At 40.8% G+C, this 18,495-nt stretch overlaps 2 protein-coding genes across 3 annotated transcripts; one reads left to right on the top strand and one right to left on the bottom strand.

The window, feature by feature from the left end:
• Positions 1-3,195: 3,195 nt before the first annotated feature.
• fbxo7 (F-box protein 7) lies at positions 3,196-9,318 on the bottom strand. Of its 2 annotated transcripts, none has more exons than XM_063460236.1 (10): positions 9,224-9,318; positions 8,089-8,214; positions 7,762-8,005; positions 6,078-6,329; positions 5,850-5,994; positions 5,666-5,749; positions 5,491-5,586; positions 4,535-4,711; positions 3,810-3,850; positions 3,196-3,587 (listed from the first exon to the last, which is right to left on the bottom strand). In XM_063460236.1, the coding sequence occupies exons 2-10, from the start codon at positions 8,208-8,210 to the stop codon at positions 3,279-3,281; spliced, it is 1,470 nt and encodes a 489-aa protein (XP_063316306.1). In that variant the 5' UTR covers positions 8,211-8,214; positions 9,224-9,318; the 3' UTR covers positions 3,196-3,278. The 2 variants fall into 2 exon arrangements, with proteins under 2 accessions (XP_063316306.1, XP_063316305.1); XM_063460235.1 differs by having other exon boundaries at positions 9,167-9,271.
• Positions 9,319-11,562: 2,244 nt separating this feature from the next.
• Positions 11,563-15,920, top strand: rtcb (RNA 2',3'-cyclic phosphate and 5'-OH ligase). Its single transcript, XM_063460232.2, has 12 exons — positions 11,563-11,757; positions 12,185-12,263; positions 12,345-12,412; positions 12,489-12,588; positions 12,780-12,936; positions 13,005-13,161; positions 13,236-13,395; positions 13,475-13,650; positions 14,142-14,330; positions 14,406-14,516; positions 14,601-14,720; positions 14,810-15,920. The coding sequence occupies exons 1-12, from the start codon at positions 11,665-11,667 to the stop codon at positions 14,915-14,917; spliced, it is 1,518 nt and encodes a 505-aa protein (XP_063316302.1). The 5' UTR covers positions 11,563-11,664; the 3' UTR covers positions 14,918-15,920.
• Positions 15,921-18,495: the final 2,575 nt, after the last annotated feature.

The following is an 18,495-nucleotide window of genomic DNA, read 5'->3' as shown; positions in this document are numbered from 1 at the left end:
GCTGCAGGCACGCCCTCTGAAGCGTTTAAACTCGGATTCAAGCCTGAGAAATGAACCTTTGAATTTCACTGAAAGCGCGATCAGGTCCCAGTTTGTGACAGTCACGGAATTCTGCAAGACATCAGCGTCGTCCCGCAGCAAACCCCGCACACAGAGACCAGACCTCAGCGCCGGACAAAGCAGTGCATGTAAACAAATACACCCTTTGTTCAAGACAAAGGATTACGTCATTGTTTTACGAGATAAAGTCGCGGAACGTAAATAAATAATTGAATAAAATAAAATATATAACGAAAATAAAAGTATGACTTTTTTTCTTGTACCGTAGATAAATAATAAATACTTTTTAAACGGATTTATTAAAACCCTCTATTGCATGACTTTTTAATTTTTTGGGAAAAAAAATATTTCACCGTATTTTGGGGGAGCTTTAGGGTCCCTAATAATATATCAATCATAAAATTTGACACCCTCCCCCCAAACAGATATTGGTTTGTTGCTTCAAGGCAACATTGTGCGACAAGGGTAGTCAAAACCAAGTTATTCTATAATAAGTTTTATTAGTACAACAAGGATGAACAAATAATCAAACAACAAATAAACAATGTAAACATTTCACAGAACAATAAACCACCAAAATACATCCGACATTTGACCCTAACCCCATGCACGCGTGCACACACACACATGTTGTGTTTCCATCACTTTCCATTAACTTCCATTCATTTCCTGGAGACTTATCCTGACCCATCACAACTACCTGCCTGAACCTAACCCTAACCTTACCCTAAACCTGACTCAAGCCTTCACCCTAAAATTTAATGATTTACCTTGCCATTTGTCCCCATAAAGTAGGCGAGACCTCACATGTGAGTGTGTAAACAGATTTGTGTCCCCACAACAATAAGTAATACATGTCCACACACACACACACACACACACACACACACACACACACACACACACACACACACACACACACACACAATTACTTTACCAACTGACCCCTGAGCTCCTAAGTGTCCCTCAAACCTGATTCAGGGATCCACTCCTCCACTTCCCTGTCACTCCCTGAAAGCTCACTGTCCTCACTTTCTGAGGGAATGTCCCTAACTGCACATTCCCTTGGTTTCCTTGCATAAAAGGTTTTTACGTCCATGTCCTGTAATTTTCAGTAGATTGTAAAGTAAAAAACATTGACTATGATCCTATAAATGCACACAAACACATCTCTACACACATATGCTAACGCATTATTTTGCCTGAAAAAAATTAGGCTAACTGCACAGTGCTGCCTTGAGGCAACGAATGAAAATTAACAGTTTTACTGTATAAATAAATTTTAAAAAGTAGAACAAACAATCAAATATACTTCTTAACATATTCATGCACATACAAGTGTTTTTTATATACATTTATTTCACTATAATGATGTAAAATAGTGATCTTTATCTTACCTCCTAATGGAGATGTCTCTCATGTAGTGCAGCCCCTCCCCCCCAAATGAAAGTCACACCACCTTCAACTCATCATTTTATTGGAAAGAGATGTGCCTGGTAGCATTATTTGACAAAAAAAAAAAGTGTTTTTTTGAAGGCCCAGTGTGAGGCATGAAAATGTGGTTTGTTGCCTCAGGGCAACGCTATGCAGTAGAGGGATAAGCGTGTTAAAAATATTGGAAACTAATGAAATTAATATTTCATTTTTGTACTTACTCGTTTAATATCATTACATATTTTTGACATGAATCATTTAATTAATAATAAAGTTTATAAATAAACTTTTTAAACAAAAATAAAGATTTAAAGGACATTGTAAAGTAAAATCTCATGTTTTCTACTGATAATTTTGTGTTACAGATATGAAAACATTATTTAAATATAGGGATATAAAGTAACTATCAGGATATAATAATACTACAACCTATAGCAATAATTTTACATACTACTATAAGAATATATAATAATGTAAAATTAATATTTCAATGCTATCCTTAACAAAGTAATCCCTCACAAACTCATCCACAAACTGTCTACACTCGGCCTGCACCACCCTCTGTGACTGGCTACAGGACTTTGTGACTGGCAGGCCTCAGTCTGTCAGGATCGTCAACATGACTTCAGCCAGCATTACCACAAACACTGGCGTCTCACAGGGTTGCGTCCTCAGCCCCATCCTCTACACCCTGTACACCCACGACTCTGTTGCCTGCAATAGGGATAACACCATACTGAAGTTCGCGAACGACACTGGAGGGGACGAAGCAGCTTATAGGAGAGAGGTGGCCGGTCTGGTGTGAGGACAACAACCTTACCCTCAAAACTGATAAAACAAAGGAGATGATAGTGGACACGAGGAAGAAGAGGAGGCCTCACCAGCTGCTGTTTATCCGGGAGAGTGAAGTGGAGAGGGTGAGCAGCTTTAGGTACCTAGGTGTCCACATCAGTGAGGACCTCACCTGAACACTGAACACCACACAGCTGGTCAAGAAGGCTCAGCAGCGGCTGTATTTCTTGAGGAGGCTGAGGAAATTTGGTATGTCAGCCAAGATCCTCAGCAGCTTCTACAGCTGCACTGTGGAGAGCACATTGACCAGCTGCATCACTGCATGGTACGGCAGCACTACTGCTATGGACCGCAAACGCCTGCAGAGAGTGATAACAACTGCGGAGAAGCTCTTCCCCACTGCTATCAGACTCCTGAACAGCTGACCTACTTCAACTGCAATTTGCACATCAGGAAACTTTGCACACTAAGTTCATTTTGCACATTAAGCTCCTTTGTACATCCATCTACATCGACATCTGCATACCCCACTTGTCTTCACTTACTTATTTTTTTACTTATTTATCTTTCATTATTTTTATCTTTATTTTTATCTTTATTTATCTTGTTCCTTCAACCTAACTTGGCATTTGTGTATAGACAGCAAAGGAAGAATTTCATTGCACAGAGAAATGCTATTTCTTCTGTACACATGACAATAAACACTTTGAATCTATATTGAATTTTTTAATTGACATTTTTCAAACTTCTTCTGTTTGATTTTTAACCCATAAATAAATGGCTGTCACATAAAATTTAAACTTTAAATTAAAATGTTTACTTTTTTGTCTTTGTGGAACAAAAGGATTTTAAACATTTTGTTCAGTTCTGAGGTTATAAATGATTCCCAGACAGAATGTTTTAAATTCTGATTTTATTGTGAAAATGAATTTTTGTCAACCCGGAGTCAAACAGGAAGTTGTGTCATTGATATCTGATCAGTGACGGAGTGATCAGATGAATCCTCGTCGGATGTCTGAAGGTCGCCCTCCTGTTGGTCGGATTCTGTGGAAGTCGTGGCGAGGTCGTCTGTGCGGGTCTGCGAGCGGGCCTATGGGGTCGTAGCGGGGGCGGGGGAGTAGGCCATGGGGCAGGTTTGGTCGCTGATCGTATTCCCCACCGATGATGCCCGGCACCGGGGGGAAGTTAGGGTAGGGGATGGGGTGGAAGATGTCTCCTGGATGGAAAGGCAGGAGGGGGCGGGGGTGGGTCGAGGCAGCGTTTCGAAGTTCAGAGCGAAACTTGTATGACTTTTTGTAGAGCTGGAAAACAAATAAAAACAAATCAAATTATTTACACAAAAATGCCAAAAAAATCAACAACAAATCACATTAAAGCTTAAATTCTGCAAGCTATCATCAATCTGCCCCACATTAGACTAATTTATTATTACCATAAAATATTCATATTAAAAACGACACATTAGGAGGTTTTAAGAATTTACAGTTCTTTAGTTGTTTACTTTGATAAAGTGTGTTTCTCACCTCTTTCCAGTCTGTGTCTCTGGATCTGCCTGAGCCTGAATCTGAAAAACGTCAAACACAATCAGTCACTTTAATTATAATGATTTTGTTGAAAAACTGGACGTGAGGAAAAAAATGCAATCACAATAAATCAATCAATAAACCTTTATTTAATTGACTCATTTCACAACTTCAAATCTGTGTAAATTTAGAAAATATTTTGATACTTTTTAGTTTATTTATTTCTAAAAATATCTTAAAAATGGTGGACATTCAGGTGTTTCCCCCACAATTTCTGCTTATTTGTGGAGAAAATAATGACTGATTTGTTTTTACATTTTTTAAATGTTATTTGCTTTTTTAATGCTGTCATTTAAATTCTCTTATTCAGATTCTAATATTTAATTTACAGTAAGCTGTTTAAAACTTCACTGAAAATTATTTAATTAATAAGTAAATTAAGACATTATAATAGGTTTTAATAAGTTAAGGGTGTTCTAAGGGTGAAAAGCCTGTCATTTTTATACGTAAATGAAAATAGAAAAAAAATCAAGGCTTTTTATGACATAAATAAAAAGCTTTCCACCTTAAACCTAAAATGTCACCTTAAACACCCCAAAACATCTAAAAAGCACATGAAAAAGAACATTTAAACAGTGTCAGTGGAACATTTGACCCATAGTTAGAGAAATTTGCAGAAATAATTTTAAAAATAAATGAAATACTTTTAGGGACTCTTTTTCTACCTGCGAAGTCGCGGCGGTACAGGTGTCTCCACAGAGACGAGTCTGCTGTGGCGACGTTGAAGTGCCGGCTTACCGCCGACAGTCTGACCACAGAGCGAACGTCGAGCAGGCGGAGGACTCGGAGGAGCAGCTCCGGAGGAAGAGCAGGCAGACCGAACGCCACGGGGAGAGCCATCGCTGAAACACATCACAGACTGTCAGTATCAGACATTAGCATGTTAGCACGTTAGCATCTGCTTACAGAGAAACATCATCAATGAAAACTCGACTGAAGCTCATATGAGTCAAACAAGCTGTTCCTCTAAAGCAGCTTCCCAAATGTTTCGGGACAGATTTTACTAGAATTCTTCGGGATATTAACATGAAATAGTTTATTACAAAACAAATGAGTTTGTGTGAAAAGAAAAACTAGAAAAGGAAACTCTGTATGAACTCAAGTCTGAAAGTAAAAGAACTAATTTAAGATGGCAAAATAATCTGTAATCCTTTTTTTTTTTAAAAAAACAAACAAAAAAAAACAAAACTCATGGCTTCATAGGTTGGGATGAAACCTTTCATGGACACTCATATAAATTCTTTATCCAACACTTTTTTAACTACAAATAAAAGTTATTTGTTCTTTGGTATTTAAATAAGATGATGTAGTTGATAAAACGATTTCGATCAAAATATGTTTTGATCATATCAATTTAAATAACTTTCATTAAGATTTTGATTGGTTAATATAATTCTCTTTGCCCTGTATGTTTTTTATGAGTGGGATTTTGAGTTTTACATTTTCATTTTAATGAAATTGAACATCGATTTAAATAAAATCTTTCTTAAACTCACTAAAAGCTGTAACATGGCTAATGTTCACAGCAATTTAACTTCTCTGAGGTTTTCTCTGATTAAAGCTGATGAACTGGATGATGTCAGCACCAACATGTTGTGACTCATCTGAGAGGGGCCGTTACCTTCTCTGGCGGTGGCGATCAGTGGGTACGCCAGCTGGTCTTTGAAGAGTCGGGACAGTTTGCTGAGGTCTTTAAATGCTGCTGCTGCACTTCCTCCTGAACAACATCAGACACAGAAGATTAATCAAAGACGCTCCCGTGCTGGTGGCGTTATGCCGATCAATCACAGCTTTACCTGGCCACTCGTTGGTCACGTAGCTGGATGCATTCAGACACAGTTTGCGGACAGTGTCGACCGTTTCTGTAACCTTCAGAGTCGCTGCATGAAGAAGAAACAGGTCAGAAACACAGTGGGAGTTGGACACTAAAAGGTCAAAGCTCAAATAAAAATAAATTCAGCCCATTTAAAGAGGACTCACTGTTGATGACGAGCATTGGGCCCATGCACACAGCCACCACCGAGGCCAGGCTGCTCTCACACAAAGGATGAGTGTACTGCAGCTTGTAGACTCCACCTGCACACCTCCATCCAGCAGGCATCTCACCGGGCTTCAGCTCGGTGCCCTGTGGAGGCGCACACACTTACTCAAAGCGTCTGCCTTCACCTGTTTACTCAGCAGGATGTTAACCTGTCCCCCTCGCCTCACCTGAGCAACGAACCCAGTCTCGAGCATCAGGAGATGTCCGGCCACCATGATGGCATCATTGGGACTTGTGGGCTGGGCCGTGTGGTACAGGAGCTCCAGAGAGAGTGGTGCCTGACCCTCCTCGGCCTCACCGCACAGCATTGGCTCCCAGATGGTGGCTGAAGATTCAGAGTCCAGCATCTCACAGGACAGCTGGGACTCTGAAAGGACTGGAGGACCGGCGGCCCCACTGACACTGCTGCTGCTGCTCGGCTGTTTACCAACAACAAAACTGTGAGCTTGGGCACGTCTAGGCCCCATCGTCAGGTCTGATGAGCGACGCGGCACAGGCTAAAATAATCTGCTGTTGTTTCTTTGTTATAATAACTTAAAATATAAAACAGACATGAACAACATCAAAAACAACAACCTGCCATAAACAGGTCAAGGCTGATTTCCTTTAATGTTACAGCTGACCACAAACATCAAAACACAGTCAGATCCATAAGTATGTGAACAATGATGCCTCTGCTGTCCAGCCTTTGAAAATGCAGGACTGTAATTGGCTGAAATTCCTGAACAGTTAATGCAACACTTTGTTGACTTCTCGAGTTAAAGCTCAAAGTCTTATTGTTTGATATGAAATATTCTGTTATGACCCACGAGGCTAAACTACAAAGGCTCTGTCAGTTTTCAAATACTTGTGGTCACAACTGTAAAAGACAAACAGCAAGGGGCCTGGATGGGAACCTTGTGGAACACCGTACAATTATAAATCAGTGTTTGTCTTCATTTTGAGAATGATAGGGAATTTTAAAATACCATCAAACCATTACACAGATTTAATGCCCACTATGCTCTTCCAGTGAGTTTGTTTTTATTTTTTGCCACCAGTAACACTGGAGACCATCTCCTGCAATGGGTAAACCTTTGCAGAACTTTGTTTTTCTCTCCAGCTGTTCATGAGACGCACATCTGTAAGGATTTAAGAGCGCCCCAAGCACCAAATATCTAAACGCTTCTCAGGCTGACTGAGACTTCGCTATTTAAAAATGTGTCTGGTGATGTGAAGCTGAGGATGTGTCTGAAAATGCTCCGTTAGACTCCTGCAGCTTTCCAGATGTGAAGATTTCTACTGCGATGAAGGCTGGCACGCCCATGACTTTTAACTGTTCTTTAATCCAAAGTTCCCTGAAAGCTTGTGAGTATCAGGTGGGAAAGCTTTTGAACCCGTGAGTTCGTCCAGCTCCAAACAAAACATCTCAGGTTTCAGAGGCACAGCTGGTTCACCTGAACACTTTCAGTCTGATGCTGCTGATGCAAACTGAGATGAGTCAGAGTGTCATCACTGCTGGATGATGTGAAATTAAGTGTGTTACCATGTGCATCCACAGAAGAGAAGCTGTGAGGGGGGTGTGGCCCTTTAAACCAGCTTTAGCCCTTGCTGTGTGCTCTGTGGTGTGTCTGTATTCGCGAATTATTTTATGTCATAATTCAGCTCATAAAAACACGAGAAAGTAAAACAGAAACTGTGCACTGAAGCCAGAAGTATGTGGATGCTTCCTGGGCCTGTTTCTGATCTCTGGCCGAGGCAGTCTACAGTCTGTGTAGACTGACCTCCCACACATGGACTGGAAACAGGCTCGATATGTCTCACACACCTATCCAGCCCACCTGAACAACCTGCTGGAGGTGAACATCATACCTGAGTGGAGGCCATGATGGGGGTCTGCTGGCTTTGCCTCTGGTTTGCAGAGCTCTTGACTGCTGTGTAGGTGGAGCTTGTAGACGAGGCTGAGCTGGTTGAAGCGGTGGCAGCTGTGGCTTCAGACTGAGGCAGATGGACGCAGATCAAATCTCCGGACACAATGCCGCAGGACGCCAAAGTCTGAGCAGTGTCCGTGAGCAGCTCGGAGCCGTTCAGAGACAAACCAAACTCTGTGTCTGAACTGAAGCACAAGCAGGGAGTCAAATAACTGAAACTTTATTAACCACAACTCAGATTACAGAGTTAGACGTGTGCAGCACCGACCTGAGTCCATGTGAGGACAACAGCATCTCCTGGATGTGATCTCTGAGCTCTTTCAAACTGGGATCTTCTCCAAGTAACTCCACCCGGCTGGTCTGCCTGTTGATCCGAACCCGCAGCTTCATGATTCTGCTCACACACACAGACACAGGAAGAGGACTCACACTAAGTAATGCACAGACTGCAGAGGGCCATGATGCTCTTAACAGAACTGTATTCACATGTTTGGATTTTGTATCACTCAGTCTGATTTTTCATATAATTTTATTTCCATGTTGTATTTAATATTTTATTTATATGCAACTTTGTTTTATTCCTTTATTATTATTATTATTATTATTATTATTATTATTATTATATTTTTTCTTTATTTTAATCATCTTTCTATTAATGTTTAATTGTTTCATTTCTAATTTTTACTTTAAAATAATTATTATTTTTGTATGTAATTATAACTGCATTCATTTCTTTAGTATTTATTAATCTATTTCATTTTTTGTTATCAGGTTCTTATTTTTCGTTTCTTATTTTATTTGTGTTTCTCATAAAAAATATGTTGTCAAATTTCACTAAAAACAGATAAAAAGTGAATGGAGTCTGGCGGAAAGATTCCAGCTGCTAAATCGGATCATCAGTGAACAGTGACGTAATATCTAATGAACTTTAACTAACATTAATTTAATCTGTGCACATATTAAAAAGTATCACGTGATTTTTACTGTGCACAAAGTGACTCTGATTCAAATCCAAACCTCACAGTAAACTTTAGCTCATTAAGTACGAAACCTCATTAGAAATCTGCCAAATTTAACTTTTGATGAGTCACTAATGACGTTTTGAAGTTTCTTAGCAGCTTTAGCTCCGCTTTACCGCTAAAACGTCACATTTAGAGGATTTTCGTTCATTTTGCGCTGATTTCAGAGCGTCGTTGGTTCTCTGTGAGGTAGAAAAATATGTAAAGAGCTGCGTGAAAACAAACGTTTCGTTTTCGTTTCTGCAGTCTAATCGTTAGCTAACGTTTCACTGACGCTGCTGCTGCTTAGCGCGGGTTAGTGTTAACTAACCGGACTAACTAACTAACCGCGTTAAGGAGCGTTTGTAGTCCTGAAAGCTGGAAGTCAAACAGAAGAACACTCACGCCGTGAACTACCGGGAAGACATCCACGACTCTTCATGTGTTTCTCTGTAAACACAAACCTGCAGCGCCCCAAAACACGCACACACCGCTTCCGGGATGGATTTTCACAATAAAACACGTCGAGGGCGCTCAAATCAAAAGTTTATAAACCAAAGTTGTTGTTTTTTTAAAAAAAATCTTAATAATTATGCTGGAATAAATGTATTATGCCGTAAAAAGGCCCAACTTTTCAAAATAACAACTTTTATTAAATTAGATGCATGTATTTATATTTTTTATTTAATATATGTACGCATGCATTATGTTGCTTTGTGTCGATTCTGCTTTTGTTTTGAAGGCTTGTCACTAAACTTCCTGAATCAGTATCCAAAATAAACTTTCTTAAAACTACAAATACGGCAACCGGGCTGCATAAAATCCTGAGTATTCTCCAGAACATGTCGATTGGTATGAATAAATCTGCAGGGGAGATTAAATTAATCATCTTTATATACTGTTTAAATAACGGCATTTTATGTTCCCCAAAAGGCTGATTCTGTTCATCTGGACGTAGCGTTTTCAGTGGGAGAAACGTTTCATTACTCATCCAAGTGACTTCTTCAGTCTCAGCTGACTGCAGGTTTCCCCAACATTATAAACAGTACATTTGCACAATGACTGAAACCAGCCCACTGAATGAACGATGGGCTGTGAGGTCAGTTCCTTGATCATTAATATGCAAATTCTCATTATCATTGATCAACAACCACTGATCGAAGCCCGTTGATCAAAGCCTATTGATCATTGACCATGAGTACCATTCACAGAGAGTTGGGAAATGTCTGCAATCACAGCACTGTAAGATAGGGAAAGATGTACCCTTAGACCCCCTCCTCGATTCAGAGATGGTCTTTCCCTTTTCACATAAATGGCCTGCTTGACTCCCCACTCAAACCAGCGTTTCTCCCTATCCAGGATGCATACATCCTCATCATTGAAAGAGTGTCCACTGGCCTGTAGGTGTGAAGACACTACCTAGTCCTAGCCTGACTAGTTAGCTTTTCCTGTGTTGTGCCATCCGCTTCGCCAGAGGTTGTTTGGTTTCCCGGATATATAAATCATGGCAATCCTCCTTAATAGTGTACACTATATTACTCTGTTTCTGTCAGGGGACCCGATCCTTGGGGTGGACCAATTTTTGCCACAGTGTGTTTTGGGGTTTAAAAGCTACAGAGACGCGTTGTTTAGCAAAAATGCGTCTCAACTGTTCCGATACTCCTGACACAAATTTTGTGTTGGGGGTCTTATGTTTTTATTAACAGTTGTATTATTAGTTTATTCATTACTGTATTAATTTCCAAACTAACTGTGTGACAATGACAAAGATCAGTGGATCACTGTTTGTTGGTCCTCCTTCGGGCTGTGTCTATGCACTATGAGGGTAACAGTGAGGATGAAATCTCTGAATGCATTAAACACATTTTCTACTGAAAGTAGAAGGAAAACTAGATGATGGTTTAAGTTGAAAATTTCCGCCTCTTATTTCTGTCTATTATATCTATTGAGATCATTTAATGAATTCACAGATCAGTGCTGCTCTCTCTCTCTTTGCTGATATAAGTCAGTGGATCTCACTCAGCAGTGTCTGTCTCTGTCATTTATCTCCATAGTAACCATCTCAGTATTTATTATATAATATTTATTTAATGACGCTTTGGATCTCCATGTTTCAGTGAATGACTGTCTATATCAATCTTCATGATCCACAGCAGAAATAAAGATGATTGTTTTCTTTTACACATTCAAGCGTGTGGAGTTGTAATAACTACAGCTATTAAAAACACAAATTCAGTGATTAAAAAGCCAAGAAGCTGGATGTAATTCAGCCAAAGGCTCTATGTGCAGCACTTTTATTTCACAACAGTATTGTCATGACAAGAAAAAGAAATCAGAAAAGAAAAAAAGAAAAATTAGTGACTGATGGAAAGAGCAGACTGAACACACAGTTCAGGAGGACAGGGCCGTGTCTTATTTGCAGGGTGGGCCACCAGAATACCCAGAAATCATAAATACATCATCGATGAACGACAGCAAAGGTTGTCGGAAATGACTGAAAGGGAAGGGTTTAGTTTATGATTCACAATACAGCAAGGACACATGTGAGTGTGGGAGCACTGTCACGGGCAGGAACTCCTCACAGAGGGCAGGAAGTGTTTCCATCACAGAAATTGAACCCGCAGAGCAGGAGAGATCCTGGAGCACGTCCACACACTGCTGTTCTACTGAGGATAATACCGCATAGAGAATAACTGTGGAACACTGAACAGTAGGTGGCAGTAATGCGCGTGCAGCCTGTCGAGCGTAGAAGAAGAAGAAGCCGAAGAAGAATCTTTTACATTAGACAGCCAGTGAAACGCGGCGTTAAACAGTGACATTTGCCGTTTTTGGTCGTTTGTGGAGTCATGAGTCGCAGTTACAATGATGAGCTGCAGTTTCTGGATAAAATCAACTCCACCTCCTGGAGAATCAAAAAGGGCTTCGTCCCCAACATGCAGGTACGAGCTAACGGCTAACAGCTCACAGCTAGCTGCTAACGTGGCTGCCGGGCTGACAGTTGCAGGTGACTTGATTAAACACAGGTGTCCACGGTATGAGAGAACATCAGAGACAGTAGAACGCAGGAGCTGACGGAACCCCCGAGAAATGCCGAATAAACACGAGGCTAAAATGATTCTGAACAGCAGCACAGACTTAAAAACGCTTAAAATGATTTACGAAAGTTTTAAGTGTATCTGTTCTGCTCCACCCGCGGGTGGACGCTGGGAGGAGGTGACTCTCTGCTCCATTTTAGTTTATTTTCAGTTGGTTTCATTGTCTGACAGAAGAAAGATTCAGAATAATCATTAAAGTGAAGCAGTGACGCACCTTAAAAGCTTTTATTTCCCCTGCTGTCACCTCTTGACTCCTCCTTTTCCTCCTCAGGTGGAAGGAGTTTTCTACGTGAACGAATCTCTGGAGAAGCTGATGTTCGAGGAGCTTCGTAATGCCTGCCGAGGAGGAGGTCGGTGACCTTTGAACCCCTCTGAGAGCCCCCTCTACCTGACCTCCACCCTCCTCATTTCTCTCTGTTCTTCCTCCTCAGGTGTGGGCGGGTTCCTTCCAGCCATGAAGCAGATTGGGAATGTGGCGGCGCTGCCGGGGATTGTGAACGTGAGTGTTGCCGTTCTGTATGTGTCCACAATAAATGTTTTGCTTCGTACTTAGGGTGTCTCTGATTGGTCGGCAGAAATCCATCGGCCTGCCAGATGTCCACTCTGGGTACGGATTTGCTATTGGGAACATGGCGGCCTTCGACATGGACAACCCCAATTCCGTGGTGTCTCCAGGTAGGAAGTACTATGATAAAACATAAGCAGGGTCCTCTAAAACCTGATGAAAAATGAATGGAGTTTGGTGGGAAGCTGTGTGCAGGAAGTAAAAATCTTCCAACCTGTGGATTTCCCTGCTGTGGTCACCCGTCATGAAACTTACTCTGTGACCCACCCTGTTAAAACAGTACTTCCCATGTGCCCTCCAGGTGGCGTGGGCTTCGACATAAACTGCGGTGTCCGCCTGCTGAGGACAAACCTGGACGAGGGCGATGTCCAGCCGGTGAAGGAGCAGCTCGCTCAGTCACTGTTCGACCACATCCCTGTGGGAGTCGGCTCCAAAGGCGTCATCCCGATGGGAGCCAAGTAAGTAGAACGGAACAGACCTGCCTCTCCTCACCTGTGTGTCACCTGACTAACGCATGTGTCACCAGGGACCTGGAGGAGGCGCTGGAAATGGGCATGGACTGGTCTCTAAGGGAGGGCTACGCCTGGGCCGAGGATAAGGAGCACTGCGAAGAGTACGGGCGCATGCTGCAGGCCGATCCCAACAAGGTGTCCTCCAAGGCCAAGAAGAGAGGCCTGCCGCAGGTAGCCCTGCACCTCACACCTGTGTTCACACCTGCAACCCTCTGCTGGTGTCTAAAGCTGTGTGTGTGTTGCAGCTCGGCACTCTGGGAGCAGGAAACCACTATGCTGAGATCCAGGTGGTGGATGAGATCTACAACGATTATGCTGCCAAGAAGATGGGCATTGACCACAAAGGCCAGGTGTGTGTGATGATCCACAGCGGCAGCCGAGGCCTCGGGCATCAGGTCGCCACAGGTACGAGTGCCGCCGAATATCGCAAACCTTCACTTCTGCCTTTTAAATTATCAACGAAAACACCTGGTGATATTTACAGATGCTCTGGTTGCCATGGAGAAGGCGATGAAGCGTGACAAAATCACGGTGAACGATCGACAGCTGGCCTGCGCTCGAATCAGCTCTCCTGAGGGGCAGGATTACCTGAAAGGCATGGCAGCCGCAGGAAACTACGCCTGGGTCAACCGCTCCTCCATGACCTTCCTCACCAGACAGGTACGCTCACCTGAGCCGCTCTCGGGTCATAAACGCACCGCTGCACCCGCCCTAACAAGAGAACTGACCTCACATGGTGTTTAAAGCGCAGCTCTTCTCATGAAGAAGTGAGTTCCATGATTAGGATGAACCCAGTCTGTTCCACTCCGAGTCGGAGATTCAACGAATGCACTTAAACGCACCACAAATAATATAAAAATACAACTGTAAAAATCATTAATGTGATAGAAAATTCAATTTCTGCTTCTGTTCATTTGTTTTTTATTTTCGTTAAATTTTTTATTAAATTTTTTTTAATCTTTTAACTTTTATTTAATTCATAATTTTTGTGTATTTCTTTTGTTTTCATTTTATTTATAGGATATTCTGTAATTTGAACTTCCGGCATCGGATTGCTGTGGAACCTAACAATGTCCCGATTCTGCTATGATCATTATGGGGAGGGGGTTTGGGTGAGCGGAGTCTGTAAAAGCGGTTTTCGTGTCTTTCAGGCCTTCTCCAAAGTGTTCGGTACGACGCCGGATGACCTTGACATGCATGTCATCTACGACGTCTCTCACAACATCGCCAAAGTGGAGGAGCACATTGTGGACGGAAAGCAGAGGACGCTGCTCGTTCACCGCAAAGGATCCACGCGAGCCTTCCCCCCTCACCACCCCCTCATCCCCGTCGACTACCAGGTAAGAGCGCGTCATGTTCGTCTGTTTACTCGCCATCATGATGTGAGTCTTGCCTGAACTCGCTGCCATTTCCAGCTCACAGGTCAGCCGGTGCTCATCGGTGGGACGATGGGGACCTGCAGCTACGTCCTGACTGGGACCGAGCAGGGCATGACGGAGACGTTTGGGACCACCTGTCATGGAGCGGTACGAGTCTGAGCACCCTTCGCACTGTCACATGGTCAACCTTGGTTCGTTTCATGTCTTTAAGCAACTTCCTGTCTGTTTCAGGGCCGAGCGCTCTCTCGAGCAAAGTCACGCAGGAACCTGGACTTCCAGGACGTCCTGGACAAACTGGCTGACATGGGCATCGCCATCCGGGTGGCGTCGCCCAAACTGGTGATGGAGGAGGTGAGGGGGAGGAGTCAGGGTGGGTTTTTATGCACTTTAAGCTGTTTTCTGTTTGCGTCTGACTACTTTTTTTTTTTTTTTTTTTTAAGGCTCCTGAATCATACAAAAACGTGACAGACGTGGTGAACACGTGTCACGAGGCTGGCATCAGCAAGAAGGCGATCAAACTGAGGCCGATCGCTGTCATCAAAGGATGAAGCTGAACCGCAGAAATGACTCATGGGCGAAAGACGATAAACACGACTTTCCTGTTTGGAGAGAATTTACGTTAAAGAAGGATTTATAAAAAAAAAAATAAAAAAAAGTTTTTTGTTTGGTTGCCAAGAAAACCAGATCGCACTGCAGTGGAGGTCAGAGGTCACCTCTCAGGACTGAAGTGGCCGCTGTAGTTTCCAGATTCTGCTTCATGAGCTCTCTGAGACACGTCCTCGGAAATGAGCGGCTGCACTTCTTGCAGATCAAAAAACGAGCCACTGCGGCTGAAATTTTTCTCCGCTCAGCATGAAGCGAGTCCCAGAAGAAAAGCTGGATCTGAATCCTTTGAGATAAATGCAGAAATCTGCTATCATTTCAGTGTGCTCACACTACTGCAATAAAAATCGAATTCATGCCTTAAATGTGTGTAATAACGAAGACTGTCTGAGAAAACGTAAACATGTTTAATTTCTGTTTAGTTTCCAAAAAAGATCGACTTCAATAAAGAACCAAGTGTGCAGTGAACGGGTTCAGTCTTTGTTTCCCACTGCCGCTGAGAATACAAACACCTGTGAAGTGTTTGGTCCACGGTGAGAAAAAAGGATTTTATAAAATGAAAACAGATGTGCAGATGTGCTGTGGATGAATGATGTTCTCCTGTTTTAGGACAAATGTCAGAGCTGTGAGTTTAGCTTCTTCTCAAGAAGCAAAATTGAAAGAATTCATGAATTTCTCATATATTAATTTTAATCACATCTCACAGTGAGAAAGAAAATGTCAGGATCCACCTCTGGGAACGTTTCCGGACACGTCAACCAAATCAAAGCAGTCACATGACCTCCGTAGAGGAGGTAAAGTCAAAGTCACTGTTCCCAATCCCACGCTGATCTCACATTACGACAGCAAACAAAGAATTAAAGGAAATCATATTTGCGTGGTTCAACAGGGTTAAAATAAAAACGTTATTACAGAACAACCTGAGACTGACTTTACTGAATGATATTTGCAGTTTCCTTCAAACATTTACATAAATTGAAGTTTACAAACTTGTCTAACATATTTAAGTCTTTATGATCATCAAGGACTGAGCTGCTTAGCTAACTACAGAAATAAACTTCTTTTATGTGAGCTGTTAATATTAGTAACAACACAGCCTGGATGTCACAATATTTCCTTTGTGCAGATGATGAAAAGAAATGCAAATCTTTTCAAATTAAAGACCCCAAATAATTCACATGGATGTTGGAGTGAATTTATTAATTTACAAATACTTCACTTTGTCAATAATATTGTTAATGTACATCTTAGTTGTAGCTATTGTGGCATGAATATACCTCCATACATATAAAATTAAGCCAATTTCTGCACTTTTACTGCATCTTTATCCAGATATATAAATAAAAAAAGGATGAGGTGGCTGATTAGTGAACAGTTTAGTTTTTTTTAACGGACATTCAAACAGAAGGTTCAAAAATAAAAGTCAACACATTTCACCATCAATAAAATTTATTTATTTGGCAATTTTTCAGTTCTCCTCTGTCTGCTCAGGACCACTTACAGGAAAATATAACCTGAAAATTCAAACATCCATTAAATCCTTTAAAATTTTTTTAAAAAATAAAACCTGATTCTGTTTTTTTTGTGGGTTGACGGAGGAAAAGGAAACATTTGGATGCAGAGCTGACCTTTAGTGTCGGCTTGAATACTTCTACGGTAAAAAAAAAAGTCACTTCAAGCTGATGGGGCATGAACAACATGTGGAGGTGCACATTTTTCTATAGAGACTACAAGGTGTAGATCCTGGTGTTAGTGTAACAGCTGAGTGTTTTTTGAGCGTTCGGCATTTGCAGAAAGGCAGATATTAAACAAGCAATAATTCCAGTCTTTCATTTACAGTCATTAGAAACAGGTGTTCATCAGGTGTAGTTTTACTTTGGACAGAGCTAAGCTAGTCATTTACAGTCTTTAAGCTATGCTAAGCTAAACAGTAAACTCTCAGACTTGGAGTAAAATCCAGCTGAGCATCTCCCTGAAGGAAAGTTTTAATTTCTCTACAGACATTCTTTTAAAAGAAAGGTCACCTAAAAAAACAAAAAACAAAAACAAAAACAAAAACAACAACAAAAAAACCCCCCCTGACATTTAAATGTTTTTGTATTTCTATAGAAGACAACTTGAGTGCATTTTTATATCAGCGCTGGGACCTTTTTTAAATTTTTAGTGGCGGAATGTGGCTTTCATATGTTGCTAAGAAATTTAGTCTGCAAATAGAATTCAGAAAATCCAAATCCAAACTGCAATTAGTTTAGTTTAGCACAAAGACTGAAATTAAGGGAACCGAAATCAGAGAAACTGCTAATCAGCGTGTCATCAAAACAGCTACCAGTCAACATAGCTAACATTACAAAGGCTATAAGCAGCCACTGTAATGTTGTTGTTTTATTTTTTTAAATCGTTTTAGCTTTGACCATCTTTGTGATATACTAACATCATCATGGTTATGTTTAATTTTCATTGTTATTGATTAGGAATAAAACATTTGAAGCCTTTTAAAAACAGGTACCCCCCCCCAATAAAAACAAAACAAAAACCCTGTACCCTATAGATCCTTTTAGCCTAGCTTAACATAACGCGAAAATTGAAATGGGAGAAACCGCAAGCCTAGCATACACTGACAAAAACAAAGAACAAACCAAAAACAAAAAACCCACACATTTAATAACTACTGTAAATAATTTCAATAACATAATGGATTTTTTTTATTGATAAAAATATAGAAATGACAGATCTTTGTTTTAGCAGCAATTAGCATTAGCTTGTTAGCTAAACCAGATAAAACTAAAATCTACCTTTAATTAGGTAACAGGCCTCTTTAACTATTTATACTAAGCTGGGTTAAAGTTGCGGTAACAACACTCTGGTCAATTTATAAATGGGACATAATGTTCAAAATGCTAATAAAATAATTTCTAACCACAGAGTAGCTAAGCAGGCTAACTGTTTTCGCGTGCCAAGCTTGGCAGTTTTTATTAACCTAACATCATTGAGTGAGTTCTTTCATATCACCAGAAAACTGAGGTGGATTATATCAGAGCCAGAAACCAACTGCCCTGTATTAAACCATGTATTTACACCACTAGCACTTTGCTAGATTATGGAAGCCCACATCTGCCAAAAATAAACTATTTATGATTTTTTTTTAAAAAAGCTGAAAATATTCACATTTTACTTCAGGCTCACTATGAATGTGATATTCATATTTGTCTAATAAAGCAAATGTTTTTCTTTTTATTTCATATGCATTAATATCAGATATTGTTTGAAGAGATAGCATCTTTAAATTCACCACAGAGGAGAAAAAAAACTGTATTACAGTTAACTGAAAAGGTAAACAATGATTTAATGACATTTCATTAGATTTTTGTTGTCATCAAATCCGTTCTGCAGCATTAATTGGCAAACTGTACATCCAATTCAATCCGTGTTAATACGCAGCTGACAAGTGTTACTCCGCAAATAAACATTCACTTTTTGGGTAAATTACGGAGCCTTTTCTTTAAAGAAAAAAAATTACTATCGT

This window comes from Pelmatolapia mariae, linkage group LG17 (genome assembly GCF_036321145.2).
Source record: "Pelmatolapia mariae isolate MD_Pm_ZW linkage group LG17, Pm_UMD_F_2, whole genome shotgun sequence".
Classification (NCBI taxonomy): Eukaryota; Metazoa; Chordata; class Actinopteri; order Cichliformes; family Cichlidae; genus Pelmatolapia; species Pelmatolapia mariae.
Note: the sequence above shows the minus strand (reverse complement) of the source record. Positions and strands in the feature narration are given on the sequence as shown.